The sequence below is a fragment of the Panthera tigris genome, chromosome C1 (assembly GCF_018350195.1).
Source record: "Panthera tigris isolate Pti1 chromosome C1, P.tigris_Pti1_mat1.1, whole genome shotgun sequence".
NCBI lineage: Eukaryota > Metazoa > Chordata > Mammalia > Carnivora > Felidae > Panthera > Panthera tigris.
This window is the reverse complement of record NC_056667.1, coordinates 105,149,561-105,169,118: the sequence shown is the minus strand read 5'-3', so window position 1 is coordinate 105,169,118 and position 19,558 is coordinate 105,149,561. Positions and strand designations below refer to the sequence as shown.

General features: G+C 44.8%; 2 protein-coding genes across 7 annotated transcripts in view; one reads left to right on the top strand and one right to left on the bottom strand.

Moving 5' to 3' along the window:
• Positions 1–14,788, top strand: part of POGZ (pogo transposable element derived with ZNF domain) — a 52,208-nt gene extending 37,420 nt beyond the window's left edge. For 4 of the 6 annotated variants that reach the window (XM_042994118.1, XM_042994115.1, XM_015540203.2 and 1 more), the window contains 10 exons: positions 5,134–5,234; positions 5,770–5,916; positions 8,783–8,917; positions 9,032–9,204; positions 9,361–9,501; positions 10,197–10,253; positions 10,442–10,554; positions 10,772–10,796; positions 10,929–12,608; positions 14,078–14,787. In XM_042994118.1, coding sequence (XP_042850052.1) covers positions 5,134–5,234; positions 5,770–5,916; positions 8,783–8,917; positions 9,032–9,204; positions 9,361–9,501; positions 10,197–10,253; positions 10,442–10,554; positions 10,772–10,796; positions 10,929–12,600 — 2,564 coding nt within the window. In that variant the 3' untranslated portion in view covers positions 12,601–12,608; positions 14,078–14,787. Of the gene's footprint in view, positions 1–5,133; positions 5,235–5,769; positions 5,917–8,782; positions 8,918–9,031; positions 9,205–9,360; positions 9,502–10,196; positions 10,254–10,441; positions 10,555–10,771; positions 10,797–10,928; positions 12,609–14,077 lie in introns of all 6 variants that reach the window. The other 2 variants (XM_015540205.2, XM_042994116.1) reach the window with 1 other exon arrangement.
• A 1,305-nt stretch (positions 14,789–16,093) lies between these two features.
• PSMB4 (proteasome 20S subunit beta 4) lies at positions 16,094–18,525 on the bottom strand. Its single transcript, XM_007088126.3, is given in 8 exon segments — positions 16,094–16,219; positions 16,430–16,518; positions 16,727–16,843; positions 17,231–17,312; positions 17,490–17,636; positions 17,913–18,119; positions 18,370–18,449; positions 18,451–18,525. Coding segments are annotated over 8 exon segments (795 nt in total). The 5' UTR covers positions 18,511–18,525; the 3' UTR covers positions 16,094–16,206.
• Between the last annotated feature and the right edge of the window lie 1,033 nt (positions 18,526–19,558).

Genomic DNA, 19,558 nt, shown 5'->3' with positions numbered 1-19,558 from the left:
GTTTATTTATTTTTGAGACAGAGCATGAACAGGGAGGGTCAGAGAGAGGGAGACACAGAATCTGAAACAGGATCCAGGCTCTGAGCTGTCAGCACAGAGCCTCATGCAGGGCTCGAACTCACAACCTATGAAATCATGACCTGAGCTGAAGTCGGCCGCTTAACCGACTGAGCCACCCAGGCACCCCCCATTATATCATTTAATTGAGAGGACTTGAGGTAAAGTAAGCTGCAAGGCCAGAACTTGAGTGTTCTACTTCTCAGCAGTTTCTTGTCTCTGGCTTGTAGTAGAGTGGCTATGTTCATCTTGGGCCTTACCTTCAGGCACAAAATAGCACAGACGAAGAAAGACCTGATCTTCCTGTGTCTTTCCTGAATCTGTTTCTTACTAAGCAGAATTGTTTTCTCATTACATCTCCTTGGCCTTGGTCATACTGGCAAGGGTAAAGGGATTGCCATTTGTGGCTTAGGCCAATGCTGGTCAGTGGAAACATAACGTGCCACATATGCAATTTTCATTTTTTTAGTAGCCATTTTTAAAAAGTAAAAAGTGAGGGGCTCCTTGGGTGGCTCAGTCGGTTAAGCGCCCAACTTCAGCTCAGGTCATGATCTCACAGCTGGTGGGTTCAAGCCCCGCATAAGGCTCTGTGCTGACAGCTCAGAGCCTGCTTCAGATTCTGTGTCTCCCTCTCTCTCTCTCTGCCCCTTCCCCACTCACACTCTGTCTCTCTGTCTCTTAAAAAGTAAATATTAAAAAAAAAATTTTAAGTGAAATTATTTTTAATTTTTTAAAAAACCTCTTTTCTTTTTGGGGGCATCTGGGTGGCTCAGTTGGTTGAGTGTCTAACTTCAGGTTATGATCTCATGGTTCACGAGTTCAGGTCCCACATTGGACTCTCTGCTGTCAGCACAGAACCTGCTTTGGATTCTCTGTCCCCCTTTCTCTGCCTCTTCTCACTCGTACTCTCTCTCAAAAATAAAACATTTAAGAATGTTTACTTTTTTTTCCTTTTAACTGTTTATTGTTGGGTTTGGTTTGGTTTTCTTTTACAGGGTTTTTTTTTTTTTTTTTTAATATTTTTATTTATTTTGAGACAGAGAGCATGAGTGGGGGAGGGGAGAAAGAGAGGGAGCGTGAGAACTCCAAGCAGACTGTGCACCGTCAATGCAGAGCCCAGCACGGGGCTCCATCTCACGAACGGTGAGATCATGACCTGAGCCGAAATCAAGAGCTGGACACTCAACTGACTGAGCTACCCAGGCACCCCTGTTTTGTTTTTAAGTAAGCTCTATCTACAACGTGAGGCTTGAACTCACCTGCGATCAAGAGTCTCATGCTTTACCTACTGAGCCAACCAGGCACTGCTGAAATTTTAACTCAGTATACTCAAAATACAATCATTTCAGCCTGCAATCAAGATTTAAAAATTAATGAGATGGAACTTCGGACTAATAATTTGGGAACAGAATGGATATTGGAATCAACTACTATGCAGTTAGTGGCAAAGTAGCCAACTTGGTCTAGATTAGGACCCCAGAGTCTTGGAAAGTCTGAATAACTCATCTACAACAACCACTGCATACACCTCATTTTCATACAGAATCTGCTGGTGGGTTTTTGTTAATTCCATGTAAGTTTGGACTGTACATAGGAAGATAAGTTTTTCCTTGTGGGGGAAACCCCAGACCATCAGAACCTCATCAGTCTTTGTCTACTTAACCACTCTTGTTATGTCTGACTTTTAATTTTTGAGTAATTTATGACTTAAAATTTATACTGATGAAAAACCTGAGAAATCATTGACCCAAAGAGGTAAATATTTTCTCTATATTTTAGTATGTATCCGTTTTATTCTTGGATTCTTTTTTAACTCCTCTGTTCTGCACCAGTGGCAGATCCTGCATAAAAGTAGCTTATTATTATTTTTTTAATGTTTATTTATTTTTGAGAGAGAGACAGAGCGTGAACAGGGGAGGAGAATCCGAAACAGGCTCCAGGCTCTAAGTTGTCAGCACAGCACCCGATGCAGGGCTCAAACTCAGGAACAGTGAGATCATGACCTGAGCCGAAGTTGGACACTTAACCGACTTACTGAGCCACCCAGGCACCCCAAAAGTAGCTTATTTTTTAACGTTCATATTTTGGGACCCATTGTTCTTTTTAATTTTGAAAAAATGTTTCCATTTGTTTTCTGAAGGTGTTTTCTGAAGTGTTTTTATTTTTTTAAAGGTCTATTTATTTAATTAGAGAGTGGGAGGAGCAAAGAGAGGGAAAGAGAGAGAAAATCCCAAGTAGGCTCCTCACTGTCAGCAGAGCCTGATGTGGGGCTTGAACTCACAATCTGTGAGATCATGACCGACCCAAAACCAAGAGTTGAACACTTAACTGACTGTGCCACCCAGGCACCCTTTCTGAAGTATTTTTAAATTATAGACATAATGACATTTCGCTCTCAAAAGCTTTAGGATGTATCTTTTAAAAATACCTATTTCTATATACAGCTATAGTGTCTTTGAGAGAGAGTATATGTGGGGGAAAGGCAGAGAGAGAGAGAGAGAGAGAGAGAGAGAGACAGAGAATCCTAAGTAGGCTCTGCACTATCAGCACAAAGCCCCATGTGGGGCTCGAACTCACAAACTTCAAGATCATGACCTGAGCCAAAGTTGGATGCTCAACCGACTGAGCCACCCAGGCGCACCATATATCCTTAGTATCATCTAATACCTAGTCCATTTTCAAATTTCCTGAATTGTCCCCAAAACATCAATGAATCGTTACACTTACTTACAGTAACAGTATAATCTTAATAGCATTATATTTTGTTTAAACACTTGTTTAAGGGCAGTAGACTGAGGAAGAGGTAGAGTTGAGGGAAGGATGCTTCAGGCAACTTAACCATGGTCAGATGTCAGGGGAGGATCCGGTGTGGAAAAAGACACAACAAAGAGGGAACTGATTGCTTGATAAGGTCTTAGAATATATGGAATGGTGAGGTTGGCTGAGCCTTAGAAAGGTATAAGGTCTCTATCCTTTATTTCAAAATTTGGAGAACAGGAAGCAGAAGCTATAGTAGCTCACTCCTATCTTCTCAAAGTAAGAGACTATGTTGGGTATTAAAGACATGAGTGTAATGGTACTGGAAGGGACCGTGTTAGGATGGCTGCTTTGCAAAATCAGTTAATTCTCTCTCAGATTTTTTTCTATACCACCTCCAATGTAGAACTAGAACAGATGTGGATGGTTAATAGAGACCTCTTAAATCACTGATGGCATAGGTTTTTATCTCACTGGTATTCTTGGTATGAGATTAAATCTTAGCATGGTGTTTATGTGTTAGAAACTGCTTAATAAATGTTATTATTGATGATGTGTGACAGCTATACCAAGAGAGCTGATGTATAGGTTGTGGGAAGAGCCTTCAAGGTTGAATGAGATTGCCTAGGGAAAACAGAATAAGAAAGGCTAGGACAGAAGGTTGGAAAGCAACAGTAGTTAAAGGTGTTCTAGAAAAAAAAAACTCATGGACAAGCGATTTGAATTAAGAGGTGAAGGACAAAAACACAGGAGAAAACATTGTCGTGCCACTAGTTACTGTTCCACAAACCTGTCACGCACCTTCCATACCTGTGTGCTGTTTTCCATTCTACTCTTGGACCCTCTGCTGGCAGTTCTTACAGCATTCAGCTTATGTAGCTCACAGCTTCTCTCCATCCTTTTAGACAGAATTTTTTACTTATTTTGTCCTTGTAGCACCTAACGAGTCTTTAGGCAGTACTTCTAAATGGGTTGTCGTACCCCTTTGAGATAAACACAAACTTGTGAATGCTCTTTCAGAAAAATAAACATTGTACTCTTGCAAAAATTTCAGGCGATACTGAAGTTCCCTGAGGCCTCCTCCATGGACCCCAGATTAATAACACCTGGTTTTGTTTTGTTTTGTTTTGTTTTAATTTTTATTCATTTGAGAGAGAGTGTGTGCAAGCTAGGGAGAAGAGCGGGGGTTGGGGGGGAGGGGAGAGAGAGGGAGGGAGGGAGGGAGGGAGGGAGAGAATCTTAAGCAGGTTGCATATTCAGCACAGAGCCCGATGCAGGGCTCCATCCCACAACCCTGGGTTCATGACCTGAACCAGAATCAAGAGTTGGATGCTCAACCGCCCTGCTGCCCCCTTGTTAGTTTACTTTAAAGAATTATTTCAGTTTCACTATTTGGGGCGAGCAGGTGCTGGACATTGTCCAGTAAATGATTAAAGCTTCAAATTTACTATTTCCATATTTGCAAAAACTTGAAAATAATTCCAGTGACAGTAAGAAAAACAAATAATTTTGTCTGTTTAATTCAAAATACATAGCAATTCTGAATTTTTTTGATATTTTTGATAAAAATTCACAATTGCACAATTATAAGCTTGACAGAATGACTATAATTTCAAAGTTTAATGATCTCAACAACTCGTAACAAGGCAAGAACTTCTGTTCATGATTGTCGGTCTTTTAAGGATCAATTCTTATACTCATTCAGTAGATGTCTGGTGAATGTGGAGATAGTCATTGTCTATTCTTGAGCAGAGAAATGAAGTAGCGTAGTATTCTAGGAGAATTCACTTGGCAATGGTATGTAAAGCATAGACACTGTTTATTGGAGAGAGATACGAGATATTTGGAAGCCAGCTGATTAGTAGTAGAAAATCCTGTGGGTTTCTACCAAGTTTTTGTCTGTGAGAATAGCAAAATGACCATTCCTTGATGCATTGTGAAATAATGGTGGCAGAACACGGGTGTTTAGACTCAGAGACAGTGCCTAAGTGCAGGAGGAGGTAGGGAAGTGAGAAGGGAAACAACAGAAATCAGGAAGAGGAGGCTGAATTAAGTTAGAATTGGTGGCAGAATAGCCAATTAAAAATGTTTTGTAGATAGTTCAAACAGGACTTTGGTAAAAAGTCTGAACTAGAGACATAAAATTTTGTCATCAGCAACACAGACATTAAGACAACCATTTTAAAGAAAGAAGAAACTCAGTGATTTTACTGATTATTGAAAATGAAGATAGAGAAGTCAGAGAAAATAAAGATTATGAGTCATCGGGACTTTGGTCTTATTTTCAGGTGGATTTATTGATTATTTTTCTTCTTACAGCCAAGTGCAAGATCTGTGAGTGGGCGTTTGAGAGTGAGCCACTATTTCTCCAGCATATGAAGGATACTCATAAGCCTGGAGAGATGCCTTATGTCTGCCAGGTATTGCCTCTTTCTCTAGGGAGCCTTAGCCACCTTGCTCTCAGGCTAAATACAGAGAATTCACTAATGAACATTGCTGAGTACCTCCTGTACACACTCAGTTTTAGGGACACTGGGGAGATCCAGAAGAAATAAAATAAACATAGGTCCTGTTTCAGGATTTTCTGTGCCAGAGAAAAACATCAAAGGAACATGTGCAGGCACCCAGCCAGGGAACCCATCAGAGAACATACACACATGCTGTGGAAGTGTGTCTCCTGAGCTGCCCTCTGGAGATGGACAAGAAAACTTTACTCCTTGTAGCCACAATATGACTTGTTCTCAGACTTTCTTGTCCTTCTCCGTTTTTATCTTCATTCACAGCTGAATTTATCACAAACAGCCCTGCATTGCAGACTAAGAATAATAATTTGATTTCTATACATTTAGGAGAACTTAGTTTTTCTCTTATTTTGACATTTTCGTTGCTACTTCTTTTTTAAGGCCTCAGTTGTTCACTTCGCTCTTAGCTTATTTTCCCTCTTATGTGACATAGGTGTGTCAATATCGCTCCTCACTCTACTCTGAGGTAGATGTCCATTTTCGGATGATCCATGAGGATACTCGGCATCTGCTCTGCCCTTATTGCCTGAAGGTCTTCAAAAATGGCAATGCATTCCAACAGCATTACATGAGGCACCAGGTACCAGGCACCAAGCGATTCCCATATTCTCATTTTTTTAATTTTATGGATGCTGAGGCCAGGGCTGAGCTAGGCAGATAATCTTGGTAGAGAAGGTACTACACATGTGTTTGTAAAACTTCGTATCAGATTTCGATTATATGCCGTGCACTGGGCTAGGTGCCAGAAATTTTGTGCTAACAAGACAGTTAAACAGTACAATAGAGCATGGAGAGTGTTGTGTTAGGGGAAGTATAGGCTATAGAACAGCATATACCTATTCTGCAAGCCTGCTGAGGCTTCCTGGAAGAAGAGTATTTGAGACCTGTAGGATGATGAAGGTGAGCCACGTGAAGTGGGATGAACAATGTCCTCCAAGCACAGAGTGAGAGGACGGAGGTTCAAAGAATTAAAGGAAGTTCAGTGTGGTTGAAGTGTAGGGTATAAGGGGGGGGAGGTCAGAAGCTAGGACAAGGGTGGTGGAGAATCCTGTAAGCATGAAAAGCAGTTTCAACTTTTTTCTTTTTTTCATTTTTATTTATTTTTGAGAGAGACAGAGCATGAACGGGGGAGGAACAGAGAGAGAGGGAGATACAGAATCCAAAGCAGGCTCCAGGCTCTGAGCTGTCAGCACAGAGCCTGATGTGGGTCTTAAACTCACGAACTGTGAGATCATGACCTGAGCTGAAGTCAGATGCTTCACTGACTGAGCCACCCAGGCACCCAAGGTGTTTAAACTTTATAAGTCATTGGGGAGGCATTAAAAGAATTTTTTCTAAGTCCTTGAGTGATATATTCAAATTTACTTTTAGTCCTGATTACACCAGCTGCATTAGGAGAATGAATTGTTGGAGGAGATTGAAACCAGAGTTAGGGGGACAGGCCAAAGGCTCTTTCAGTTTAGGTGAGTGATGGTAGTGGCTACTGGCTTTGAGAGGAAGAAGAGGATAGAGTGGAGAGATACTGAGAAGGTAAGTGATATTTACAATGTAGATATGGATGAAGTGAAGGTAGGAACGAGTTAGGAATAGTGCCTAAAATTCTGTGTTGGGGAAAATGGACGAACGGTGAGACTATTAAGATCGAAACACTGCAGAAAGTAAGGTTGGCAGTGGGAGGGGGATAACATGTTTGGATATTCTGAGTTAGCCGTATCTGTGGACAGCAGCTGGAGTTGTCTATTAAACAGGGAGTTGGATATACAGGTCTGAAGCCTGGGAGAAAAGCCTAGGCCGTGGAAAAACTACTTAGGAATTATTATTATATAAATCAAGTGATTTTTTTTTTTTTTTTTTTTTTTTTTTTGAGACAGAGCAAGTGCACATGTGTGCACAAGTGGGGAAGGGCAGAGAGGAAGAGAGAGAGAATCTTACGCAGGCTCAGTGCACAGCCCAACTTGGGGTTCAGTCTCATGAGCTATGAGATCATGACCCAAGCCAAAATCAAGAGTCGGAGGCTTAACCGACTGAGACACCCAAGCACCCTATAAATCAAGTGATTTTACATGTAGAAGTTGCCATGCTCCCTCACCTCCAATTGAGAATAAGATGAATGCTTAGAACCCCCGAAGACTCTGTCTACAAAGCCAAGACCATAGTCCTAGAAGGAAAACCAGAAGAGACTGATGTTGAGGAAGCTGAGGGGAGGAAAGTGTTTTGAAGAAAAGGATGTGATCAAAATGTTGCAGTTTCTATGTCAGCATAGAAACTTAAGAGGCCAACCTTTAATTTTGCAACATAGTCAGGAGCCGGGTGGTCAGTTAGCAAAGTGGAATTTAGACTTGGGCAGGACGAATGAAGGAGAGGTCAGGAAATGGAGACAACTTATTTTTAAAAGTTTCAGGACTGAGGGTGGCAGAACCAGGGGAAAAGATAGGTTAGCAAGGAAGAATTTGTTGTTGCTTTTGTTGTGTTTTGTTTTTAAGCTGGAATTTTAAACTGTTGCCAGAAAGGAACCACTAGAGGAGGAGAGTGAAAGTGCATAGAGAAGACACAAAATGGAGAACCAGGGGGTGCACCTGCCTGGGTGTGCACACATGTGCTCCCATTGTCACGTGTGAGCTCCCTCCTGGGCTCACACACTCGTTTGCACAGGGGTGACTGCTGGTAATCCCCCCACGCAGGTGTTTCCAAAGAGCAGCATGGATATTGTCCCTTGTACTCAGGAAATGGAGTCTTGCTACCCTGGGAAGAAGACTATAGGGCTGGGTCCTATTGCTGAAGGACCTAAGAGTAGGCAGTCTAGATCCTCAAACTTGTCTCACAGGGAGGCATATCTGTATACAGTGATGTGTGCAAGGAAAGACAGCAGGGTATGGAAAAAATACTATCATTTGTGTTAAGAAAACGAAAGGGCAAACAGGGAGGTGGTGATTACAGATGTATGTGTGTGTTACGTGGTTATGTGCATAGACTGTCCATGAAAGAATACCCAGGAAACTGGTAACACATGGTTTCTGTGCAAAGGGACGGAAGGCAAACTTAAAACATGAAGCAGTACAGAATAAAAAGTATGATTTTTTTTTTAATCATATATTGCTGTTTAAAAAAAACAAGAATATCTGGAGGTAGGTAGCACTGTCCACATTGTAAAGACAAAGCAGGGGCAAAGAAAGCTTTAGCCACTAATCCACATTATTAAACCAGGTCAGGAAGGGATGGTTCAAGCATCTAGACATCCTGCCTGAGTCTGCCTTTGTTTGGGACCCTGGGAGGTGATGATTCTCAGTGGTAGGTTTTGGTGTCGTGTTGTGTATTGCTTTTTTCCTCTTTTAGTTAATCACAGAAAGCAGGGGAAAGAATGATTGTTAGCATTGATCTACCTTCTTATAAGGGAAGAAAGTTTTGGGGGAACCTTTAAGGGATGCTCTTTCTTTTTCTCCCTTCAGAAGAGGAATGTTTATCACTGCAACAAATGCCGGCTGCAGTTTCTCTTTGCAAAGGACAAAATTGAACACAAGCTTCAGCACCATAAAACCTTCCGTAAACCCAAGCAGCTAGAAGGTTTGAAACCAGGCACCAAGGTAAAGAGCTTGTCAGTGTTTCTTTTATAGATCCAGGAGGGGAGGAATAGAGATTGTCACTATTCTGAGATTCGGCATGGGTGGCGTCTAATTGTTCCTTCCCTTGGCTCACAGGTGACAATCCGGGCTTCCCGAGGACAGCCACGAACTGTTCCTGTTTCCTCCAATGATGCACCTCCCAGCACCTTGCAGGAGGCAGCACCACTGACCTCCTCCACAGACCCTCTGCCTGTCTTCCTTTATCCCCCTGTCCGGCGCAACATCCAGAAGAGAGCTGTTAGGAAAATGTCAGTGCCTTCTTCTGGAGGCTGGGGGCCGGGTGGGCACGACTATTCCTATAGCCAGTGTAATCTGGTAGTGTCTTAGCAGTGTCTGTTGTCTGCAGCCCCCACAATCTGAAGACTCCTGGGGCGATAACAAGAATTTTCCTTGTTTCTTGACAGGAGTGTCATGGGCCGACAGACATGTCTAGAGTGCAGCTTTGAGATCCCAGATTTCCCTAATCATTTCCCCACTTACGTTCACTGCTCTCTGTGTCGCTATAGCACCTGCTGCTCTCGAGCCTATGCCAACCACATGATCAAGTAAGTCACGGTTAAACTAGTGATCCTGTGTGGGAGTTCAGATTCTCCAGAACTCCTTTCACTCCCTCCTTCCAACTCTTAGAGCTGTTTGTCTATCTCTCCTAGCAGAGTAAGAGTCAAACCCATGGGGTTTTTTTGTTGTTGTTGTTTTTTAATTTTTTTTTTAATGTTTATTTCTGAGAGAGAAAGAGGACGAGCTGGGGAGGGGCAAAGGGAGAGAGAATCTGAAGCGGGCTCCAGGCTCTGAGCTGTCAGCACAAAGCCGGAAGCAGGGCTTGAATTCACAAACCACAAGATCATGACCTGGGCTGAAGTCTGATGCTCAACCCACTGAGCTGCCCAGGCGCCCCGGGTCACACCCATGTTCATATGGCTTTGATAGTGCTCTAATTTTGTAGGACGTTGCTACTGAGTGTGCCCAGGGACCAGCAGCAATAGATGGGAGCTTGTTAGAAATTCAGCCTCTGTCTCTCACCTCCAGGCCACTTACTCAATCAGAGTGTGTGTTTTAATAGCTCTCCTGGTGATTTTTATGCACACTAATAGGGAATATTAGTATGACAGGGAAACTGGCTTAGGTTGAAGTGAGGACAGACTGAAGGGGCATCTCTTTTGTTGGGGGGCATTGTCAGAGACTGCTGACCTCTGGTGAGCAGAACCCCTAACTCATGCCACTTTTTCTTTGTCTTTCTCAGCAATCATGTTCCACGCAAGAGCCCCAAGTATTTGGCTTTGTTTAAAAATTCTGTGAGGTAAGGGAAAACTTACTGATGGACTCTTAATTTTTCAAGTTCTTACATTAATCCATTTATTGTGGGGGCTTGGGCATGTGAATTAATTTGAGAGAGAAGAGAAAGGACACTCGCTTTATTAAGCCTCAAAACTTACTCCCAGTGTCACTATTATATTTGTTTTGTATGCTCTTGATTCTCTTCCTTAGTGGAATCAAGCTGGCTTGCACTTCATGTACCTTTGTTACCTCTGTGGGAGATGCCATGGCCAAGCATTTGGTATTCAACCCCTCTCACAGATCCAGCAGCGTCCTGCCACGGGGTAAGTAGTAGAGGTGCGGGTGAGTGGGACAAGAAAAAAAAGCTAAGGGTACGGGTCCTGCTGTGTGAGTCAGGAGCATCTCTACCTGGCCTGACTCATCCACTATTTAGATAGACATCACCAAATTGGAAGCATTCCAACCTGAAGTTTATATAAGACTGGAGGGTTTGTTTCTTCGTTGAGTTTAACTTTTTTTTTATTGTCCCGTTTCCCATAGGACTCACTTGGATATCTCACTCAAGGTAACAGAAACTCCCTTCATGGTTTAGTTTCTGCTTTCCAGTGTGATTCATCTTTTTTATTATCAGTGCCAGTCGTATTTCATTTTCCTGGTTGAACTGAGCTTTCTTTTCCTCTCTTTGCTAACCCTTTAGACATGGCCACACTCGTGACCGAGTACATGACCGGAGCTTGAAGAATATATATCCTCCTCCTGCCTTCCCCTCTAATAAAACTGCCACTGTGAAATCTGTGGGGGCCACCCCAGCTGAGCCTGAAGAGCTGCCGCCTCCTTTGGCCCAAGCACTCCCGTCCCCAGCCTCAACCGCAACCCCACCGCCAACCCCAACTCAGCCCCAGCTTTTAGCCCTCCCACCCTTGGCCACAGAGGGGGCCGAATGTCTGAATGTGGATGACCAGGATGAAGGGAGCCCAGTCATCCAGGAGCCCGAGCAGGCCACAGGGGGTGGTAGTGGCAGTGGAGTTGGCAAGAAGGAGCAGCTGTCTGTGAAGAAGCTTCGAGTGGTCCTGTTTGCCCTGTGCTGCAATACAGAACAGGCTGCTGAACACTTCCGAAATCCACAGCGACGGATCCGACGTTGGCTTCGGCGCTTCCAGGCCTCCCAGGGGGAGAATCTGGAGGGCAAATATCTGAGCTTAGAAGCAGAAGAGAAGCTGGCTGAGTGGGTGCTAACCCAGCGAGAGCAGCAGCTACCTGTGAATGAGGAGACCTTGTTCCAGAAAGCTACCAAAATAGGACGTTCTTTGGAGGGAGGGTTTAAGATCTCTTATGAGTGGGCTGTGCGCTTCATGCTCCGGCACCACCTGACCCCCCATGCCCGGCGAGCTGTGGCCCACACCCTACCTAAGGATGTGGCAGAGAATGCAGGACTCTTCATTGAATTCGTGCAACGACAGATTCACAACCAGGACTTACCCTTGTCCATGATTGTGGCTATTGATGAGATCTCCTTGTTCCTAGATACAGAGGTGCTAAGCAGTGATGACCGAAAGGAGAATGCCCTGCAGACAGTGGGCACGGGGGAACCTTGGTGTGACATGGTGCTGGCCATTCTGGCCGATGGCACTGTCCTCCCCACCCTGGTTTTCTACCGAGGACAAATGGATCAGCCTGCTAACGTGCCGGACTCGATACTGCTGGAGGTGAAGGAGAGTGGCTACAGCGATGACGAGATCATGGAGCTGTGGTCAGCCCGAGTGTGGCAGAAGCACACAGCGTGCCAGCGCAGCAAAGGCATGCTTGTGATGGACTGTCATCGCACTCATTTGTCAGAAGAGGTGCTGGCTATGCTAAGTGCCTCTAGCACCTTGCCTGCAGTGGTCCCGGCGGGCTGTAGCTCCAAAATCCAGCCGTTAGATGTGTGCATCAAACGAACCATCAAGAACTTTCTGCACAAAAAGTGGAAGGAGCAGGCTCGGGAAATGGCAGATACTGCATGTGATTCCGACGTCCTGCTTCAACTGGTGCTGGTCTGGCTGGCTGAGGTGTTGGGCGTCATTGGGAACTGTCCAGAGCTGGTGCAGCGGTCCTTCCTCGTGGCCAGTGTCCTACCTGGCCCTGATGGCAACATTAACTCACCCACTAGAAACGCTGACATGCAGGAGGAGCTCATCGCCTCCCTAGAGGAGCAGCTGAAGCTGAGTGGGGAACAGTCTGAGGAGCCCTCAGCTTCCACTCCCCGACCCAGATCATCTCCTGAAGAGACAGTTGAGCCTGAGAGCCTTCACCAGCTCTTTGAGGGTGAAAGCGAGACCGAGTCCTTTTATGGATTTGAAGAAGCTGACCTAGATCTGATGGAGATTTGAGTGCTGGGGTCAGGAGCGGGTGTGGAGTTGGGAGGGGGGGAGGGAGGGGAAGCGTGAGGGGGTGGGTAGAGGGATTTAGGGAAAGGTGATATGCCAGGTGGGGTATTTGGTTTATATTTTTTAATTTTATGCCCCCACTCCCCCCGCAATGTTGACTTCTGCTTCCCTGTGGATTTGTGGATTATTAGGAATACCAGTGGTGATCCCGTCTGAGCCAAGGAGCTGGCCCATTGGTCGTTCACTTCTGCTAAAAACCGGTTTTCGTGACTTTTTTTTTTAAAACTTAAATCACTGTGTTTGGTATTTTTCTGACAAAATCAAGAAAAAGAAAAAAATATTCTTTGTGGGCGAATGTTAAATTTTTGTTCCCCTTTACCTCAATTGTATCATAGTACATCTGGGTTTTTTTGTTTGTTTTACTGTGTGGCAATGTCTTTGGGCATGATGCTTTCCAACCATTGTCAATGTGAGAACATTTCTGAAGATGGGAAAGACAAAAATATGTAGCTCACAAACTGGTTTATTATATATATGGATAAAAAAAAACTTTTTTCATTGTGGTCTTAACACTTTTATATAAAAATGAAAATGGAAAAAAAATCCCACTGAACTCTCTCTTCCTTCTCCTTTCTTTCCTTCCCTCTCCAGAGATGTTGGTTTCTACAGCAACTCTGAGATATAAACTTGTGGCTTTAAAAATGCATGAAACCACCTCTCATCCAGAATGATGAATTAGATTCATCACCACCTTCCCTCCAACAAAAACATGACAGAACCAATATTCTTTGCATTGGGATCCTTGGCCCCTCTTCCCATGCTCACCCCATCACTCCGGACAAAGGATCATACACGTGTCATTAGCAAGCAAGAGGTACCGAGGTGATCACACAGTGTTAGGGTGGAGGCCATTCCCAGTGTATGGGTCTTCAACATGTTAAGTGGACAGCATGCCTGTTCAAGAGATCACATGTCCTAAAGCCAGGAGCTAACTGTGCAAGAAGTTACATGTTGAACTTCGTAAAACAAGACAAACCACTTGTTGAAATCCTGTTTTAACCCTGTGGCTTTCCTCATTTCTCTTAATGCTTAGAGAAGAAGGGGACCTGAAGAGGAAACACAGGGGTGTGTGCACAAAGAAAAAGACATGAATCTTTATTTTTCACTGCCAGCTTCAAGGAAAGAAAATTTTTCTACAGTTTGCATGAGGGATTTTTTTTAATTGTATGTATTCATGGTTATAAACTGAAACGTACTGTGTAACATACAGAGAAAAGGAACAAAAACCCAAGCCCAGCTCTCCCACAGCTACACCTTCTATCCATCCCAAGTCTTTCAGCAACATGTCCCTCCTGGGAGCCAAGGAGACAGCCTGCATGGGCTTGTCAGTGGTTCATCTTTAAAGTGTACATAAGTGGAACATTTAATAAAATGAGGGGAAATGGATTTATAAACAATGTGGTTTGTTTTTTTTTCCTAGGTAACCCTATTGTAGTAGGCTTTCACAGACTGGGACATGCTCAAGATGTGATGGGCCTGGTGGTACAGGTGTGACATTTGTTACCACCTCTTTCTCCTCACCTCCATTTTTTGGTTTTTTAACCCCAGCACACTATAATATAGTGAACTGGAGTGATCCCACCCATGAACAGCTTGGCCAGCTTCATGAACCCATGGCATCTGGAAAGTGAACTGAAGATCCGTCTGCTCTTGGCCTGCTCTTCCCCAGCTTTCTGCCTGATGCCATTTTGACAGAACATGGACCTTGAAGTCATCCTTTTGCCTTTGAGAAAGTTCAAGAACTATGGTCAATTCTATCTACAGTGACCGAATCCTCTTTGGTAGTCTCCGCAGCAGCCCCAGCCTCAGCAGAGCTGGGTCCCTGGCCTCTGCATTATTTGACTTTCCTGATGGGTAATTTTTTTAAGACCGTAAGACCAACAGTGGATCAGCTGGGTTTTGGCCAGGAAGTTATCTTTGTGGATTCCGCCCGCATGGCTTAGTAGTAGAAGGAAGTTTTTTTTTTTTGTTTTGTTTTGTTTTTTTTTATAATTCAGTTTAATCAATAAACAAGTATTTATTGACTACTTTCTGTGTTGAGACTGAATATGTGGAAGACAAATAGAAAACTCATGATTTCCTTTTACTTTCATTTATTAGTTTGTTGCGACATGGATAAAATGGAGATACTTTGATTTCTCCCTCTACTCTTACCTTACTGAAGTTCTGGAATAGTTGGGAGTTTAAAAAAAAAAATACTTTGAGCTTGCTGCCTATACTAGTTCTCAAAGCAGTTTAGAGAGGATGTGCATCAGAATCACCTAGGGTGTTCATTTTTAAAATTCAGGTTTAGGGGCGCTTGGGTGGGTCAGTCCGTTAAGCGTCCAACTTTGACCCACGTCGTAGGTTCGTGGGTTTAAGTCCCACATCGGGCTCTATGCTGTCGGCTCAGAGCCTAGAGCCTGTTTCAGAATCTTACTCCCTCTCTCTCTGCCCCTCCCCCATTCATGCTTGTCAGTCTCTTGCTCAAAAAATAAACGTTAAAATTCTGGTTTAACACCATTTTGGGAGTCAAATTTGGCTTAATTCCCCAAACGATTTGAGTCACAGCTAAACTTAGAGGACTTTTTTTTTTAAGTTTACTTGTTTGAGAGAGAGTGAGTGAACAAGCAGGAGAGGAGCAAAGAGGAGAATCCCAAGCAGGCTCCACAGTCAGTGCAGAGCCTGACTTGGGGCTTGAACTCATGAACCCTGAGACCACAATCTGAACTGAAATCAAGAGTCAGATGCTCAACTGACTGAGCCACCCAGGTGCCCCTAAACTTTTAAATGATCACCTAATACTTTATTTTTGAGAGGGGGCAAGGGTCAGAGAGAGAGAGGGAAAGAGAGAGAAGCAGTGCTCACCTGAAGGGGGCTTAAACCCTAAGATCATGACCTGAGCTGAAGTGGGATGCTTAAACGACTAAGCCACCCAGGTGCCCCTGAACACATAAGACCTTTAAGAGGTTTTCTGATCGTAGATCTGGACAATAAACATTTAGGTTAAATGCTGAATTTACTCAGTATTTCCTCTACTAAGGGTGAGGAGGTGGCCCTAGGTGAGGGATTGAAGCTGTCAGGTCCTGCTGGGGGCAGCTTTACCAGACACTATTTCTATCTTTGAAACAGTGTTTTAACTAAAATCACATTTGCAACCAACATTAAGCCAGAAATTCTTTAAGAATCTAGCACATGGGTGGGTATAAATGTTGAAGAAAAATGTTAAGCCCTTTGTTATCCCACAAAAATTAAGCCTGGCTTCTACACAGCTGTTTTCAGCATAGGCCCAAATGAAGACCGTGGCAGATTTCCTGTGTTGTCCTGCAGAGAATCCTGTATCTGCTATGAGAACCAAGAGCCAAAGGGTTCTCTGACCAGGAATGCAGATGGCATGTGGCAGTAATTAGCAGCTTCACTCTTAGTGTGACCTGGTCAGACAATAAAACCACTCAGCCAGCATTTCAAAGGATTTATTTATTTTACAATAGAAAAGTATACCTTTGAACCAGCCAAGTTCAAAGTGAGAAGAAGGGCACAACTTTCAGTTCTGGATAATGCATCTGTATGTCATTCAAAGCCACTAAAAAGGAAGAGAACATAATAAAATTGTGAAGCCACAGGGGGAGGAATTAATTCCTAAAAGCAACTCTGTCCTCCAACCCAAACCCCTCTCCCTGCCAAAGAGGTTTTTTGGAGGAGACCTCCAGAAAAACCCAGCTTAGTGCAAGCCAAGGAGACTCCCATCTGTTCTACCACTTATGTTTTCTTCTGTAATTTTAATTTCAATCACCTGATCATGTGAGCAATCTCCCAGTTGGTCTCTGCAGACAGTGGCCCCTCTATTTCAACACCTTTTTCGGTGACGGTGGCAATTTGAAACTGAAAGAAAGCAGAGCTCTCAATAAAAATGCCCACCCCCACCTGAAGTTCCTGGGACCTGCTCAAAGGTCAAGTAGAGAGTCTTACCCTAATCTGAAAATAGGAGATTCGGCAATCCATTCTTCAAAAGCAAAGACCCAGGTATCCCAACTATCGAGAACATGCCAGTTAGAGTCCCATCATCTTTATTATTCACATCCCTCCTTACCCGGTTATAGGAACGGGCATCTCGATAGTACAGCACACGCATGCAGCGTTCCACCAGCTCTCGGGCCTCAGTCTGGCTCAGCACTGGCTGCTTCTCCAGAACTTCTCGCAGCAAAGGCTAGGGAAATGGGGAAAACATGGGAGATACCAGAGGCTGAATACCAGCCTGTCTCAATTCCATGGTGTGAAAAGCAGCATAAATGGGTTTAAAAGGTGACATTCCACCTCCTGCCTCCCCAGAATGAATTCTGCTTACTTGTGCTAAGACCTACTTGAAGGGCAAGTTCTAGGGCATTTCCTCTTTGCACATGTCTACTGAATCTCTGAGCCACCACTCTGTCATTGGAACATAAGTACAACACACACAGCCTCCAGACTACAAAGAAACCACGTGTCCAGCAGTAGGGATCCTAGCCTAGTCCACGTTGGAATTTCACAGGAAGAACAAGCAGACAACCACAAGCCCCCATCGCCTTTTGTCTTCCAACCCCTCTCCCCTACGTACCTGAGCCAAGTATGCACCATAACCAGTGGCCAGCGAAGGGGCTTCATACGCTACACCAAGCATGTCCACGTAACCGAGGAAGCTAACAGGACACAACAGGTCAAAGAACTCATTTCATTTTAGGCTTTCTTAGGTACTTTAGCTGAAGGATGGGACAACAGGGTCTGAGAAGTGGCATTCCCTCAGCGGGAGAGAAGATGCTACATAGACATTAGTAGTTGGGTGGGTGGGGAAATAAGTTATTTGTAGTCAAATCAACCTCTCTCCATCAGCATAGCCTCCGATGACCATGGTGTTCCACAGGGGGTTCATCTTGGAGCGGCGGCTGTACATGGCTCTGGTCAGCCAGGAATGAATAGCTCTGGGACTATAGCTGTGTCCATCTCCCAACAGCTCCTCATCAATCCTTCAGAGGAATTGGTTGTGAGGAAAGGGGGAGAATGGAAATCGGCAATTCCATCCACCCCACAAAAGTTACAATCTTCTTCATTCTACACCCCCCTAACGCCAAAAACTATGTATTGTAAACACTCTGATCTTCCACGGAACCCCAGCAACTTTCTGGCCCTCTGCTGCAGCCTCAGACTCCTCCACTCTAGAACTTCTATGGGGATTTCTAAGAACAAAACAATAAGTTCCTTTCCCCACCTGGGATCTACTCCCTCTTCTCCAGATGACTTACACCATCTGGCCGAGAACTTGCTTCAAATATTGGAAATCAGCATAGTCTCCGGAAGCACCCAGCATGGTGCTGTCGTTGACTCTCATAATGCGAGAGATGTTGCGGAAACGAGCCAAGGAGCCATAGGAGCCCAGCATGTCTGCTGCGATCACCACTCCACCCTCAAACTTAACGCCGAGGACCGAGGTCCCAGTCACCATGGGGTTCCTGCACAGAGAGAGAGGGAGGTCTGGCGAGGGGAGGAACGTTGGAAGAGCCGGAGCCCTCTTCCGCGCAGTGGGTTCCGCTTCTGATTTTCCAGGCCTTCTTTGCTTCTCCGGGACTCTCCGCCCCGCGCTCCTCGCTGTTCGCTTGCCCTGCGGCCCTCACCTCGCCTTCCCGGCTCCCTAAGCACCGGCCCGCCGCACCAGGTCCCACCGTCCCGCCCCCTGCGCAGGCTCTGACGCCAAGAGCTTACTGCGTGCGCGTCATCGGACCCCCGTAGGGAGCGGATGCCGGATCCACCGAGGCACCAGGAGTGGACGGGATGCGGTAAAAACTGCCCCGGGGCCGGACCCCCGGCCCAAAGACTGGACCGCGACTCCAAGAACGCTTCCATCTTAGTCACGGTGGCAGAAGAAATGACAGCGCTTGCGCCAACGGAAGCGGAAGTGATCCCTCTGTGGGCACACCTTCTTCCTGCCGGCCACCTCCAGTAGCCATGTTGATGAGGTCAAGGCCCTTCTACCTTCGTCGTGGTTGACGGCTGGGACCCAGAGTTGTGGAATCGCGTGACGTCGCAGCGCGGCGCCGCCGCGCAGTAGAGTCTGGACTAGATCAGTTTCTGACGCACAAATTCAAGGTCGGGGAGGTTGGTTGGGAGGTAGGTATGTGGAACCACTTCAAGACACAGATCCTGAGCGAGGAGGCAGAAATTCTTTTGTCCTTTTTCTGTATCTTTATCAAAAAGCCCATATGAAACTAACAGTGAACGCGGGATCTCTTAACATGTGTATTTCTCAAAGCAGCCTTGTATAGCAGGCATTACTCGACCCGTTTTATAAATATGTCTTGTGGTGTAGTGATTTTACGTGGCCACACAGAGAGTGAAGGTAAATCTGTCTTCAAGCCCAGATTTAAAAAAGAATCATACAGATGTGCAAATCCTGTGGTGTATGGTATTTCAGGTGGGTCACTCACTCTGTGAGAACTTGGACAGATATTTGAAAGTTTTCTTATTGTCAAATGCTCTTGCCCACCTCGTATGCAGCAGAAAAATTCCATTGACTGTGGGCATGAAACCAAATTCCAGAAGTTTCCTTTTCAATGTGGTTATGTAGCAGGAACTGGAACAGTATATAAAATGAAACTGGGCGGGGCGCCTGGGTGGCGAAGGGGGTTAAGCCCAGGATTCTTGATTTTGGCTAAGGTCATTATCTCAAGGTTCATGAGATCTGGGTGGAGGGGAGCTGGGCTCTGCACTGGCAGCAGGGAGGCTGCTTGGGATTCTCTCTCTCTGGGCCCCTCCCTGCTGGTGCGCAGGCTCTCTCTCAAAATAAATAAACATTTTTTAAAAATTACAATCAAACTGGTGAACTGAAATCACTACTTTGTCACTCCTCCCTACACAACTTGAATTAAAAATTTTTTACTTAGTGGGAAACCAA